General features: G+C 40.7%; 1 protein-coding gene across 1 annotated transcript in view; it reads right to left on the bottom strand.

Annotated features, from left to right (window-relative positions):
- Positions 1–7,568, bottom strand: part of wscd1b (WSC domain containing 1b) — a 209,484-nt gene extending 201,916 nt beyond the window's left edge. The window contains exons 1-2 of the mRNA XM_050036605.1: positions 7,369–7,568; positions 5,482–6,119 (exon numbers count right to left, since the gene is read on the bottom strand). Coding sequence (XP_049892562.1) covers positions 5,482–5,869 — 388 coding nt within the window. The 5' untranslated portion in view covers positions 5,870–6,119; positions 7,369–7,568. The remainder of the gene's footprint in view (positions 1–5,481; positions 6,120–7,368) is intronic.
- Between the last annotated feature and the right edge of the window lie 6,382 nt (positions 7,569–13,950).

Here is a 13,950-nt window from a genome sequence, read left to right as displayed (position 1 = left end):
CATTTAAATAACCTTTATCAGATTTGATGGTTTAGTCACAGACTTTCCCAAAAAGTGTTGTGCTTTACTTTTACAAATGTGGGAATGAAATTGAGTTAAAATGTACAAAACAGTAAAATTTATCTTGCCTTTACCGTGCTCAGCACCCCTAAACCTCTGATCCTAGAATCGCCCCTGTGTTGGCCTCTGACTGTCCACACAGGCCACTGAGCAGAGCGGAGCGCCTGCGGAGGCTCGTGCACTGCAGCGCTTCAATTCGACGTCTGGACTATTTTTCACGCGAGCTGGATAGAGCGGATCGTACCAAACAGGAAGTCGGACACAGAAAAGACGAGAGAATCCAGACAATTTTCAAAATAAAATAACAACAGCACGCAGAAAATACCGTGTTTATAATTTAAAATAACACAACGATGCATAACCGTAACTTAACTAATTAACCATAATTCATTCAGTGTGTGGACAGGCAAGGGCGCCGATTGCTGGGCGCTGTGCTTCGGTTCTGCGTCCGGTGTGTCCAGGCCGTGAAGCGCTGCAGTGCGCGAGCCTCCGCGGGCGCTCCACTCTGCTCAGTGGCCTGTGTGGACAGTCAGAGGCCAACAGCTTCACTGAGTCTCTCAAGTTCCGCCATCTTCTCATATTATGATTGGGAAGGCGGGCCTTCTTCTCGCTTCATCAAAAATAACCAATCAGGAACTGAGAATTCAGTCTTATTTCCGTTTCAATCAAACTCTCTCACACAAACAACTATTCTCATTCACACACCCTATCATTCTGTCTTACATTCACTGTCATTTTGTTCCTTACACATGATTATTTGCATTCACATGTACAAGTAATTTCTCTTACATATGCTATTTTTCTGTTTCAAATATATTATTATTCTCTCATACATATATTAGAACTTTGTTTTACATATACTGTTACTTTCATGTACATACTATCATATTTACATACATATAATATTATCCTCTGTTACACTAAGAGTATGACAGTAAATAAAACATGATGATAAATGTAAGAGAGTATAGTAGTGTTTGTGTAAGAGTATAGTGGTGTATGTATAAGAGTATGATTGTGCATGTAAGAGGGTATACAGTAGTAGTGTTTGTGTGAGAGTATAGTGGTGTATGTATGACAGTATGATTGTGCATGTAAGAGGGTATAGTAGTGTTTGTATGAGAGCATAGTGGTGTATGTATGAGAGTATGATTGTGCATGTAAGAGGGTATAGTAGTGTTTGTGTGAGAGTATAGTGGTGTATGTATGAGAGTATGATGTTACATGTGAAACCAAATATGAATTATGTCTCAAAGGGCCTCTCATACGTTTTAGTATCTCGTGCGCACGAGATAGATTTTTTTTTTCTTTTTTGGGGACTTTAGGGGCTCCGTAGACATGTTAAAACAGTGCGCACCGTATATATTTTTATCTATTTTATAGATACTTCAGATTGTTTAGCATTAATTGGTGACAGAAAAGAGCAAATTTCATTCAGCAGGGAAACGTGTGCCCTTACTGTGCATATGACAATAAACACTTTGAATCTTGAATCTATATGTGTTATGAAGACCCTATGTGTGCTCAAAGCTGTGGCACAAGTTATGCACCGAAATCTGGCGTAAGAAAAATAATAATAAGATGAAAAATAAGTATGAGGAATAACAAGTGTGTTCCTGTGTGTGCTGTGCACATCAGGCACACAAATAAAATGAATCATCATGACTATCATTTATCATAATTTGTCTGCACATATCCCACCTCTGCATGCACATATGAAAACCCAAAAAATACATCAGGGCACAACAGAAACACATCCACCCTCCAAACCTGCGACATTCAGATATCAGGCAACTGACAGGTGTAACTGAGCTCAGCTGGAACCTCATAAAGGGACGCTCCACCCACTACTCTATATAAAGAAGTTGCCACATCACACAAGTGTGAGATACCATGGCTGCTTTACAGCATATTCTCGCTGCTAACCAACAGCGTCGCCGTGTGTGAAGCCAAACTGTATATGTAAATGCATTTGTGCGTCAGCACTTAAGCCCCCTCGACGTGCTGTCAGACCGGGCTGTCCAAATGAAGTACCGGCTGAGATACAACGCCTCATCAACTAGTGTCTACACACATCTGGAGGGCAACTTGCGGCAATTTCGCCCTCAGCCCGGAGGTGCAGTGCCTGGCTGCACTGCGTTTTTACGCAGTGGGGAGCTTCCTGGAGGTGGTGGGAGTGGCCTCAGCAAGGCGTCTATGTTTTTTTGTTTAAATATAATGCATTTCCTCATGATTCTCTTACCAAGACTACTTCTTATTTAGTTGTAGTTCTGTTTTCATCATGAAAATAGGTAATTAACAAATATTTATCGTCTTAGTTTTTCATTAGAATTATTAGAACACACGTACACACAAGCAACAGGGAATTAGTGCGTTAGGTAGCAGCACTGTGTGTGACTTATGCGCTGATTAAGTGGTGGGTGATTGATTTGCCTGCTCCTGTTAAGAGCTTCTTAAAGAGCGATCTTAAGAGCGATCCTAAGAAGGGCATTATGAACGCATCTGGGAAACACCAGACCAAAGACGTTCTTAACTGTGCTCTTAAGTAAGATCGCTCTTAACTGGGAAATGTGGCCATTATCTGTATTACCCTTCTTAGTGACTAAGTGGTTATGTGGTGTCTGTCAAAATAAAGGATAAAGAGCTCTTGTAGGATGCTTTTCAAGAATGGGTGGGAAGAACAAATGTCTCACTGGAGGTAATTCTATTGTATTTATTATTTCAGCAAAATGGCAAAGTCACTACTAAGCACTGTTAAACAGCAGAGTAAATCTCCAGGGATGTCTTAAAGTAGTCAAGTAATGCTAAAGGCTCCTTAACAGTGAGTACAAGCAAGGAATTATATCATTTTTATCTTCATATATTCTTATTTATTTTCAAGACACTACCTTCCTTTTTCCCTCTCTGGTTTTTAGAGGATTAGTGAATCCCTCATCGATCAAACTGAAGCAACCACAAGTAAAATGTCATATAAATGTATAATGATGCTCCTTAAATGTTCAAAGGTCATGATTATCCATTCATAAATGTCAATGAAGCCTTGTGTGTGTGTCCCATGCAAGCCTTGTACAGCAAGTGTGTTACCTCAGCTCCAGGTCATCTGAGCTAAAAAAGTAAAATCACATAACAGAAAACAAACGGGTGTATTTGCTTCTTCATACATCTGTCTCACATATCCTCCCTTCCACTAATCTATTTCAGACAGCATGACTGCATGAAAGCTAAGAGCCTTTTCACTGACTTTGCAATGTCTGCTTTTTTTATTGGCAGTAGAAGTGCACAACCTTGGCTATAGATTTTCAAGGTCAGTTAATGATTGGCAAACTACATTAAATGTTGTAAAGAGGCCACAAAACCACATATTGGAGGTCCCTTAAGGCCAAAACACACCAGCGCTGTACGACGCGCATCAAAAGAGACGCCCCCATTATTCTCTATTTACAAACCCACACCAGCGGGATGTCGACACGCGTGACATGACGCACCGCGGCACTTCTCGCTATTGTCCTATTTTCTAGCGTCGCCGCCCTTGAAAAAGCGCTTCTTATTCAGAGAAAAGCCTATTTTGTACTATTTTTGTACTCCCGTAGTAGCAGCTCTGTTGAAGAGCAGAGAAGAAGGTACCGTCGTTGTCTGGTTGTGGTGGATCCTCAAACGGCCGAATTTGAAGGACATTACGTCATCGACCCCCGCCGAAGGACTGTTTCAATGTCAAGGATCCTTCCGAGTTTCACGAAGGACTGAGTCCTTCTTTCAGAGAAATCGAAGGATGCATGTGTGGATCCTCCGCAGGCATAAAATCCCCACAATGCTTTGCACAGTACACGATTTGCTGGAAGTGAGGGCGGGGCCGCCTCAATGAAACCTGCGCCGCGGAGCTTGGCAGGATTTAGATTAATATGTCATTTATTTGGATTAATGTCTCCACCTGAATTTTTCGCGGTGAGAATGGCCACAGTAAAGACATTAGAATATGCTGCAGGTCAAAGCATCACTCTTCTGTTTTGAGGTGAACATATTTCAGAGGATTACCCGTTGGTATAATGTACAATTGGCGCGATCAGCAGAGTCAGAGCAGCGCAGCTCATCAGATCAGATCTGTTCATATTATTGTAGCGCAGTGTGTGTGGTGACACACAGAAAATATGGATCACTGTGAAATGACAGAGTGTGTGAGTCTGTGTTCATACTGTTAATGATAATTTAGAACTTTTTCAGCTGTTGTCTTTACTCCATTACTCCGCTTACTCTTAATTACGATCCAGAAATATATTCTCCCTAAAAGTCACGTGACTCTGACAGTACTGATGCATGTGTTTAAAACTGTCCAACAACATTGGAGAGTGCCAAAATGATTACAGTAACTGAAACCCCCTCAGTCTGCTGAGGGTTAATGACGATCACATGGGGACACTTATTAGCCTGTTTCATTGTGTGTTCACTGAATGCTTGGGAGGACTCTTGCCTTGCCTCTGCAGGATCCTTCCTTGGAGGACACGTCCCCCCAAGGAAGAATCCTTGACTTTGAGAAACACCCCCTGTGTGTGTTGGGAGCAGCACCTGACTCGTGTCAATGACGCCGCCGTCATGTGGCGCTGGCGGTGTGTTTTGGATTTTAGTTTCAGAGAAGCTGACAACAAGTAGTAGATGGTTAAAGCACAACTTTACATTCTCAACAGAATTCATTAGACTTGGTTCAGTTCTCTGCAGTTTGTGGTGAAGAATAACATTAATTTTGCATTCACATGATTGCTTGGTTAAAAATAGTATTCAGCTGACTATCTCTTTCATGTTGTTTACATCTCACTGGCATATTAATTAATACAAATAGGGCAAGCTGCAGTCAGGTGTCAGATGTTAACATTAACACTGGCTGCTTTGCTTCTTTTGCCTGCTGGCCAGTTAGCTATAAGGTAAGCTGCACTGATGCTTATGAAGTTAACCTCAGTATTTAAAGGTCCAGTGTCTAGGATTTAGGGAGGTATATTGGCAGAAATGGAAGATAATGGTCTTATGTTTTCATTTGTTTATAATCAGCTGAAACTAAGAATTGTTGTTTTTGTTACCATAACATGAGCCATTTATATCTACATAGAGAGCAGGTCCAAACAGAGTCTACAGTTCTTTCAGTTTCTACAGTAGCATGGAATAGACAAATCAGACACTGGCTCCAGATAGGGCCATTCAGGTTTTCATGTCAATCCCTGTAGTTCTCCTACATGCCTGGCACATGGGAGAAATTTCTGTTGGTTGCAATCTCATGCCACTAAATCCTACACACTACTGGGCCTGTAAGTCTTGGACTAAGGATAACAGTGTCCACTCAATGTAGCGACAAATCTAACATTTCAGAGTGCCTTTAAAATTTTAAGTATTGGATTCATTGACAGAAACAGCCATTAGGTCTGTACAGTTATGTACCTTTATGCCTGCTGCTCTTGTGGGGTGAGACTCTGTGCTCTGTGCTCTCTGGCAGCAAACTGTGAAACCAGCGGTGATGCAAGTGTTGCACCCCCAGGTTTTGGGAAGCAGGCCAGTGTCGCCCTGCCCTTGCTCCCCCTCTGGACACAGGCTGAATGGCAGCCCATCTGGAACGTGCCCTCACACCCAGGCCGGCAGTCCTGAAGGCAGTAGGAGGTGCCGCAAGGGACAGCAAGGGTGGTTGGCAGGCAAGGTTTGACTGGGCTACTCTGATGCTGGAGCGCTGCAGGAGCAGGATACTGCCTGCCATCAGATAGGCAATGCCCAGACAGAGCAGAAGCATCTGAGCCCGCTTTAAGAGGCAGTGCAGTCTGTAGAGGGGCGCCATTATCCTGTTTACTGTCTCTTACCTCAGTGAAAGGCCATTTCATGGATCAGGAGTAAGGAGATCTGTAACCTACTTACAACTTCACGATCTTAGAAAGACCTGCAGCATCTGGTAATGTTGTAGACATTGTATCTTGGTCCTTCGTCACAACAGAGTCCAACAGCAGTGGTGGAACAATGGATATGCCACAAAAAAGAGGTTTAATATCCAAGGCTGTGGTCACCGACTTCAGGACAATCATGGGGAAAAGCTAGAGCACAAAAACAGAAAAGCACAGAGTTGAAGCATGAGTGTATTTCTCTGTATGTGAGCACAATCTAATGGAACAGAAGTATATGCCTGGTGAATTAAATGCACAGCTCATGTTGACATATGGGCTTTTGTTTCTGTCTTGCAGCATCTTGAAACACATCCCTTGGTGTCTGCTGCTTTGTTGCTTTCATTCCTGCAATTTGTTTTCAGTTCAAATCCTGCCTCAAGTTGTGCTCTGCAATTCCTGTAATTCCTGTTTCATCTGGTGGTGCTTTCCTATCACATTCATTTTTTTTAAAGAGGGAAGTTAGAAAATGACACCAACCTTCACTAATATGACTTTTGAAGGGGTTGCCTTTCAATACACAGATTTTATTCAATCCCTGCACAGTCCGATTATATTTATTTGAACATTGATATTACCCTAGTCTCAGTTAACACACTCAAATGACATCATGGGATGAAAAAAAATCTGTGTGGAGAGCATTATGGGTGCTTATGAAATGGGGATTATTGCAGCAGTATGCTGACAATCTGTAGAAAGATTAATAGATGACTAAAAAACATGCAAAGATGACAATTTCGAAGATGTCTGGATGATCAGTATTGCCAGCGTTAAGCCTGATACGTTGATTGAAAAGAGGAGCAGTGATGTGCAGCCCTGTCCCACTCTTGTGTGCTATTGTATATGTTTTCTGCCACGATGGTCTCTTGCCCCCCTTGATTCAAGATTCTCATGTAACACCAGCTCTGTTTGTCCACCCCCCAATGACTGTCTCTCCTCCGTCACATCCGATGATATCCATTATTGCCCTGTTGTCTCGGTGGCAGTCGCACACCGTCATGCCCTTCAGCTCTACTTTTCATCTGAGGCCTCTCGTGTTCTAACTCGTGAAGCGGACCCGCCACTATGTACCCGGTAACCCCCCAATACCACCATCACGGAAAAAAGTAGGGGTGCGGTAGCCTAGGGCTCCCGAGGATAGAAGCAACAGTTTGCACAATGAACAATATCTGATCAAGTCTGGGTGCCCCAAGTCCTATTCAGCTCCCCATTTCACACAAAATGATCCTAACAAATCCATTGTCTGTCTATCTGTGTGGATGTAACGGGATGAATGGGATATTGAAAGATAAATCAATGAACACCGAGTGTAAACACGCATCACCTATTTAAGTTTCCATCTTAAACCCCCTCAACGTGCTTCCACCATTTATAGTATTTGAACACAGGCTACGCGGCTTACCTTCAGCCGTGAGGTGGACGCTCGGCATCCTTGTATCGTGCGATCACTCAGGTTATCGGTTAATGGCCGTTGTGTTTGCTGTTTTCCCCGCTTACTGTCCAGTGAAGGCTCCACTGCTCTCCAGCATTTCCCACCGCTGCAATTATATAATCTCTCTCTCGCTCTCTTTCTCTCTCTTTCTCTCCCTCTCTCTCTCTCTCTCTCTCTCTCGAGGTGGACGCTCGGCATCCTTGTATCGTGCGATCACTCAGGTTATCGGTTAATGGCCGTTGTGTTTGCTGTTTTCCCCGCTTACTGTCCAGTGAAGGCTCCACTGCTCTCCAGCATTTCCCACCGCTGCAATTATATAATCTCTCTCTCGCTCTCTTTCTCTCTCTTTCTCTCCCTCTCTCTCTCTCTCTCTCTCTCTCTCTCTCTCCCAGTCAGTGCTGCTCTCCGTCGCTCTCAAAGGCTGGCGCGGCACTATGAAGCGCAGGCAGTAGGCTGTGCGTGAGTGTGTGTGCTGGTGAGAGGGAAAGGGGATGAGGAGGAGGGGAATCTTTGTCATTTGCATTGGTGAACGCGTCACAGCTCCTGTACTGAGCAAACTGACGCGTCTCCAGCAGTCCGCACCTCGCGCTGCACATAATAATAATAAACAGCGGCTTCACCATATCTACCATATCATATTTCCCGACACCAAGCGTCACAGCGCCATGCAGCCTGCTCTGCATTGGACCATGATTTTGTCGGTAATCACTTAAGAAGCAGCATGCGCGCTGCACCTAAACAACACTTCTTTCAGCGGGATAAAAAAAAAAACTGTAAATCACCCGTCAGCCATTTGAAGGATATTCAGCTTTGTGTGTGTCTGGCAAAGGAACTACGACTTTACTGTAGTGTTGCTTTTGTCATTGTAATGGAGGACAAGGACCAAGCAAAACTTCCAAATACATCATTTCGCAGCCATATCTCTGAAGCCCCATCAGGACAAGAGATCCTGGTAGCCGCTGATAGTTTGAAAATCCTCAGTTACAGCTGTCCACTTGGATTCAGCCGTGCACGTCGGTGGAATTGAATTACTAAAGGAGTGGACTTGTGTAATGAGTCATGTATGATGCCTTGACGTCCCTACATTTCAGCACCATGAACAGCGCTTTGTCTGTGCACCCTGCCATGAACAAGGGCAATTAACAGCACATAACAAAACGCTTTGTCATGGCTCAATTTTAAATTGAGGCCTTCATGTAGCCTACTGTACATGGCCTAGATACAAGTGCTGCTGTGTTCAAAGGTGCCGAAACATATGCATCTCCCATTTTTAATTAGGCTAGTTTTAATTTCTACATAGTGTGGAGTCTTAATGTTAAAAATAATAATAATTTAATCAAAAATCAACAATTATTTGAAATCCTTTACAATTTAAAATACTTAACAATGAGTGCTGGCTAAAAGCAAACCAGAGCTGTACCCACTCTTAGCTAAATACACTCAAACTAAGGGGTAATAGTGTATTAATGCATTGTTGTATGTGTATTTTAGTGTATGTATTGTGGTACATGGTGATATTTGTACTGTAGTGTAGTAGTATAGTGCAGGGGCAATTCTAGGATCAGAGGTTTAGGGGTGCTGAGCACCCAGAGAGCTGCCCGGCCAGGCAAGATAAATTTTACTGTTTTGTACATTTTAACTCAATTTCATTCCCACATTTGTGAAAGTAAAGCACAACACTTTTTGGGAAAGTCTGTGACTAAACCATCAAATCTGATAAAGGTTATTTAAATGCTGAGCCACAGCAAAAGAGGAATGGATTGGAATCATAAAAGAAACATATCGTAACCCTAATTTCTGGGGGAAGACAACTCATTTTGATACAGCAGCTCCTCAACATACACATAAACAGTATGTATGTTTCTGGAGTAAACCAGCCCCCTATAGTGAGTACCAAAAATACCAAAAATGGACCTTGGACTTATTTTTTGGACTTTTATTTGAAATGCAATGCACAACATGTAACATTAACACATTAACAGTAATTGACTTTTTCAATGTTTGTCTCTGCCTTTTTCCTTCTTGTCTGTATTATATAATACAAATACATAAATAAAAATACACTTCAAAAAAGAAAAGTGCTTGAAATCTACAAAATAATAATAATAAATACACACAATAGGAGTTATAATGTTAATGGGCATCCAGTCAGTTAGCTAGTCAGTAGCACCTTGGCTTTAACCAAGGGCGTAGGTTTGATTTTCACATTGGTAGGGACATAAAAGTGCTCCATGGCGGCGACCTGTACGTTGATGATTTTTTAATGCAATTTCACGTCATGTGAAACTGATCACTGCTTTATAATGCATATTTAGATATCTACACTAAATACAAGAATGTCTTGGTTAATGTATTCTCTAATGTTATCAGTTACATGAATATACACTGATAACTTCACCACATCTGTCCGTATGTGCTTCCCAGGGTAAACTATAATAATAACAATAACAGTATACTCCGAAGGGGCTTAACTTCAGTACCAGCCTGCGGTCTGCAGTTGGGTTGGTAATAGTGATCCGAATTGATATTGATATCGGGTAAAAACATATATTATGCATGAATCAATATTTTTACTTACCCCTAGTCACAATGCTGAATCTCACTATCAACATATATCCTTCACGATTCAATCTCACCTGTGAGGCTCCTGTCTCTCCTCTATCTCCCCCTGTCTCTCTTCCATTTCCTTCTGTCTCTCTTCCTGCCTCTCCTCCTCCATCTCCTCCAGTCTCTCTACTACTTGTCATCTGACAAAAAATATATTGATGCAAGACATGTGAACAGTGGGACAATCTGAGATGCAACAGTCATAGATTTTGATTGTTGTAGCCTGAGGAAAACATACTGTATGTTTTACAATTGTGTAATTCATTAAACAACATCTGAATGTATATAGGCTAAAGAACAGCCATAATGTCAACACAAGTTAGGCAGCTTCATCATGTTAAACATAAATAAAGTAAATCAACAAAAATGTAAATGCTCCAAAACCATTATAATACAACTGTGTGCAAAATGTTGCACTTACACCCAATATCTATTACATAAATATGACTCTCTATTCTCCTAAGTCTCTCCTTCACACACCATGGCTGCTGAAGACTGTCACTGAAGGAGCTATCATTTATAGTGTTTACACTGTATTTATTCAGACTGTTTCTATCATCTCATCTTACTATAAACATTAATTTGAACTGTGTCATCACTACATGATATCTATGATTGCTGATGGATCATGTGAAGTGGAATTTCATGTTCTCTGGCATATAATATTGATCTAATAGTTGCCAAACTTAGCTCAGCTAGTATTAGCTCGTTAGCATCTCATTATCTAGCAAAGAGTTGCCAAGGAACGGCATTCAGTTAGCCTAATATCAACAGGTGTTTGTTTAGCTTATTTACTGAACCAACCGACTCACCGTTCACACTCGGCGCTCCGGTATGGAGCGCTAACGGTGACGCGCGTGTACGTGTTGTTCCCTCACGAACTGCCGTGAACTGTCGTGACACGCACCCACAAAGTCAGTGGAGAGAGCAGCGCTGGGGAGGACCAATCACACGTTACCAAAATAACAGTAGAGCCAATCGATGAGCAATATGAGGTTAGAGGTGGGACGTATGGTAGATACCAACGATTGTTAACCCTTTGTGTACCATATTGAGCGGACGCCGACAGCCAGTGTTTATATTGGTAGGGACAATACAGAAGGGGCTGAATATTAGTAGGGACGTGTCCCGTCCCTACCCAATCCTACGCCTATGGCTTTAATATTAACACATGCACATAACACAACAGCTAGCTTCTCTCATTCCAATTCAAACAGAGGACAGTGGTACTGACCACCTGTAGCTAGAAAAAACATCAGCTAACTCCTACCTGACAACATGAACAGTGGCCTACGATTAAATGCAGCAAAAATGAGGACTGGTAATGATAATAATGTGTTGGTATTGAGTGGTAGAAGTTAGGAAATGTGCCACATATCCTGGTTTAAGCCAGGTACTTAGACCACTACTGCATATCACCCACTCTGGAAGGCAGCGCATTGCTCTGTGCAGATAGAGCGCTCAGAGCCCGAGTCGGGAAAGATGGGAGGGATGGGGTGGATCAAACCATTTTTGAGGCAAGGGGAGGGGATGCTGCTGTATTTTTGTTGTTAAAATATTACGTTGCAACCAAGTAGGCCTACTGTATGGCTTTGACACTTTTCTAGCTTGTTAAAAAGGGACATACAGTAAAAAAAAAAAAAAAAAAAATTAAATCTCTCAAATTTTAGGGGTGCTGGGATTCAATTTAGGGGCACCAGCACCCCCTAAAATGGGCTAGAAAGGCCTATGGTATAGTGGTATGTCTGTTGTAGTTCATGTGTTGTGGTATATGTGTGTATGGATTGTGGCATATGTATTTTATTGTGCCTTCCATGTTTATAGTGTATTGTAGTTTTATGATATTTAAAACTGTACATTTCTAATGACATTGTAGGCCTACATGTAAAAGAGCAACAAGGGACCCACTATGTAGAAAATTCCACTGATACTGACCTGGTAAACGACTTAGAAAATAAACAGAAGGAACTAGATTGTTTAATTGAAGATACGTCCTATAACAGTTATTATCAAAATAGAGCAGAATGGATGGAAGAAGGCAAGACATTTTTCAAAAAGAATATTACTAACCTTGTTTCAAATGACGGGGAAATACTAAATAGACAGATTTCTTAAAATCAAGGTAAATTCCAGTGAAATTGAAAGAGTGTATGAAAACAAATTTCTTGGTGTGATAACTGATGATAAACTTTGTTGGAAGCCACATATAAATAATGTGAAAACTAAAATGTCAAAAACCATTGCTATACTTTACAAAAAGTCATTATACATGCTTTACTGTCTCTGTTACTTCTATCTATGACTTACTGTGTGGAGATATGGGGTAACGCATACAAAACTAACACTCATCCTATTTTTAAATTACAAAAAAAAGCTATATGAATTATAAATCGATCAAACTACATTGAACCAACTAACAAATTGTTTATTGATTTAAAAACCCTTAAATTTCATGATTTAGTTGAATTTTGACTTTAAAATGTACAAAGTACATAATAATTTACTTTGCTGCAGTACTCAGAGGCTGTTTGAAATCAGAGTTGCAATAATCTCAGGGGAACAGGGTTTTAAAAAAAAATCAAGATAAGAACAAGTTTAAAGCAGAGATGTGTTTCTGTCAGAGGTGTCAACTTGTGGAATAGCTGTGAAGATGAATTAAAAATGTGTAGTTCACGTTCCACATTTAAAAATATGTTTAAAACTAAAGTCCTAAAAAAAATATAAAAATCAGGTATGAAGAAGAGTATGAAAATACTGAAACTCTTGGTTGTATTTGCTTGGATTTTTGTTATGGAAATTTATTTATTTATGTATTTATTTATTTATTTCTCTCGGATGTTGAAAGCTTGTTTGTTCTGGAGCTTTATAGTCTAACTCAGTTAAGAGTTGCCTTGCTGAAGTTGTTTTTTTGTAAAAAAAAAAAAGGGTAGGCATAATAAGCATGAGCGTCAGCCTACACCTTTTCGATTAGCTTCATCCCTTGTTGTATTATGTTTGTGGTTGAGGTAAATCTTCAATCTGGAGTGTTTTTCTGAATGCTAATCGAAATAAACTAAACTAAACTAAAACTAAAAAACTAAACTAGAGTTCCTGTTATGCAAAAGTGAGTGATTGTTTTAGGCCCCCAAAGTGTAGGAGCGCCATTAAATACCCAACAGATTAAGGTTGATATTTATTTATTTAATTTTTTTCAGAAGAGACAATAGAAGACCACATTGAACCTGCTTTCGAACCTGTTGAAAACTCATGGTAGATGATGACACAGTAAACAGTACATTAGACCAATGGATGCAGAGGCCCTGCAAATGAGTCTTTGACTTGAGCTCCCAAAATGAATAAATCTGCCACTGTGGGGCGGGCAGGGCACATCACACTATAACCCAACATATCTTTGTTATTTGGCCAAACTCCTTCCATCAGATTAAAAAAACATATGTGAGTCTTACTGACATTTTACACATCTACATGTATGTGTTGCTCTCCCATTTTTTTTTAGTGTCCAAACAGAACATGGCTCTGTTCAACAGCTGCATGTTAGTTTTTGGTCAGAGTAGAGACATTAAACATGTAATGGGTCATAGTGTGATTTGTCCGATTTGTCATGCGTGCCTCATTGACTATTCTATATTTTTCTGTCCACAATGTAGCAGTGGAGAACACATTAATTATGTCATGTTGCTATGTATGAATTGTAGATCACACAATGTAAAAGTCATGTAAATATAGTGATAATTGTTATGTTATCCAGAAAGTGCATTGCTTGGAAGGCGTTTGTGACCCACTTCCCAAAAAACAAAAGAATACAAATTTTTTAATTACATTTATTGAATAATCTACAGACCAATTTATGTTGGACATCACAGCAGTTGCGCACAAATGCTGGTGGCAGAAAAAACAGTGGACACAGATGAGAAACAGTTGAGATACCTGGAATAAAAATGTATT

Source organism: Epinephelus moara, chromosome 3 (genome assembly GCF_006386435.1).
Source record: "Epinephelus moara isolate mb chromosome 3, YSFRI_EMoa_1.0, whole genome shotgun sequence".
Taxonomy (NCBI): domain Eukaryota; kingdom Metazoa; phylum Chordata; class Actinopteri; order Perciformes; family Serranidae; genus Epinephelus; species Epinephelus moara.
The sequence above is the reverse complement of the archived record's forward strand: the minus strand, read 5'-3'. Positions and strand labels throughout refer to the sequence as shown.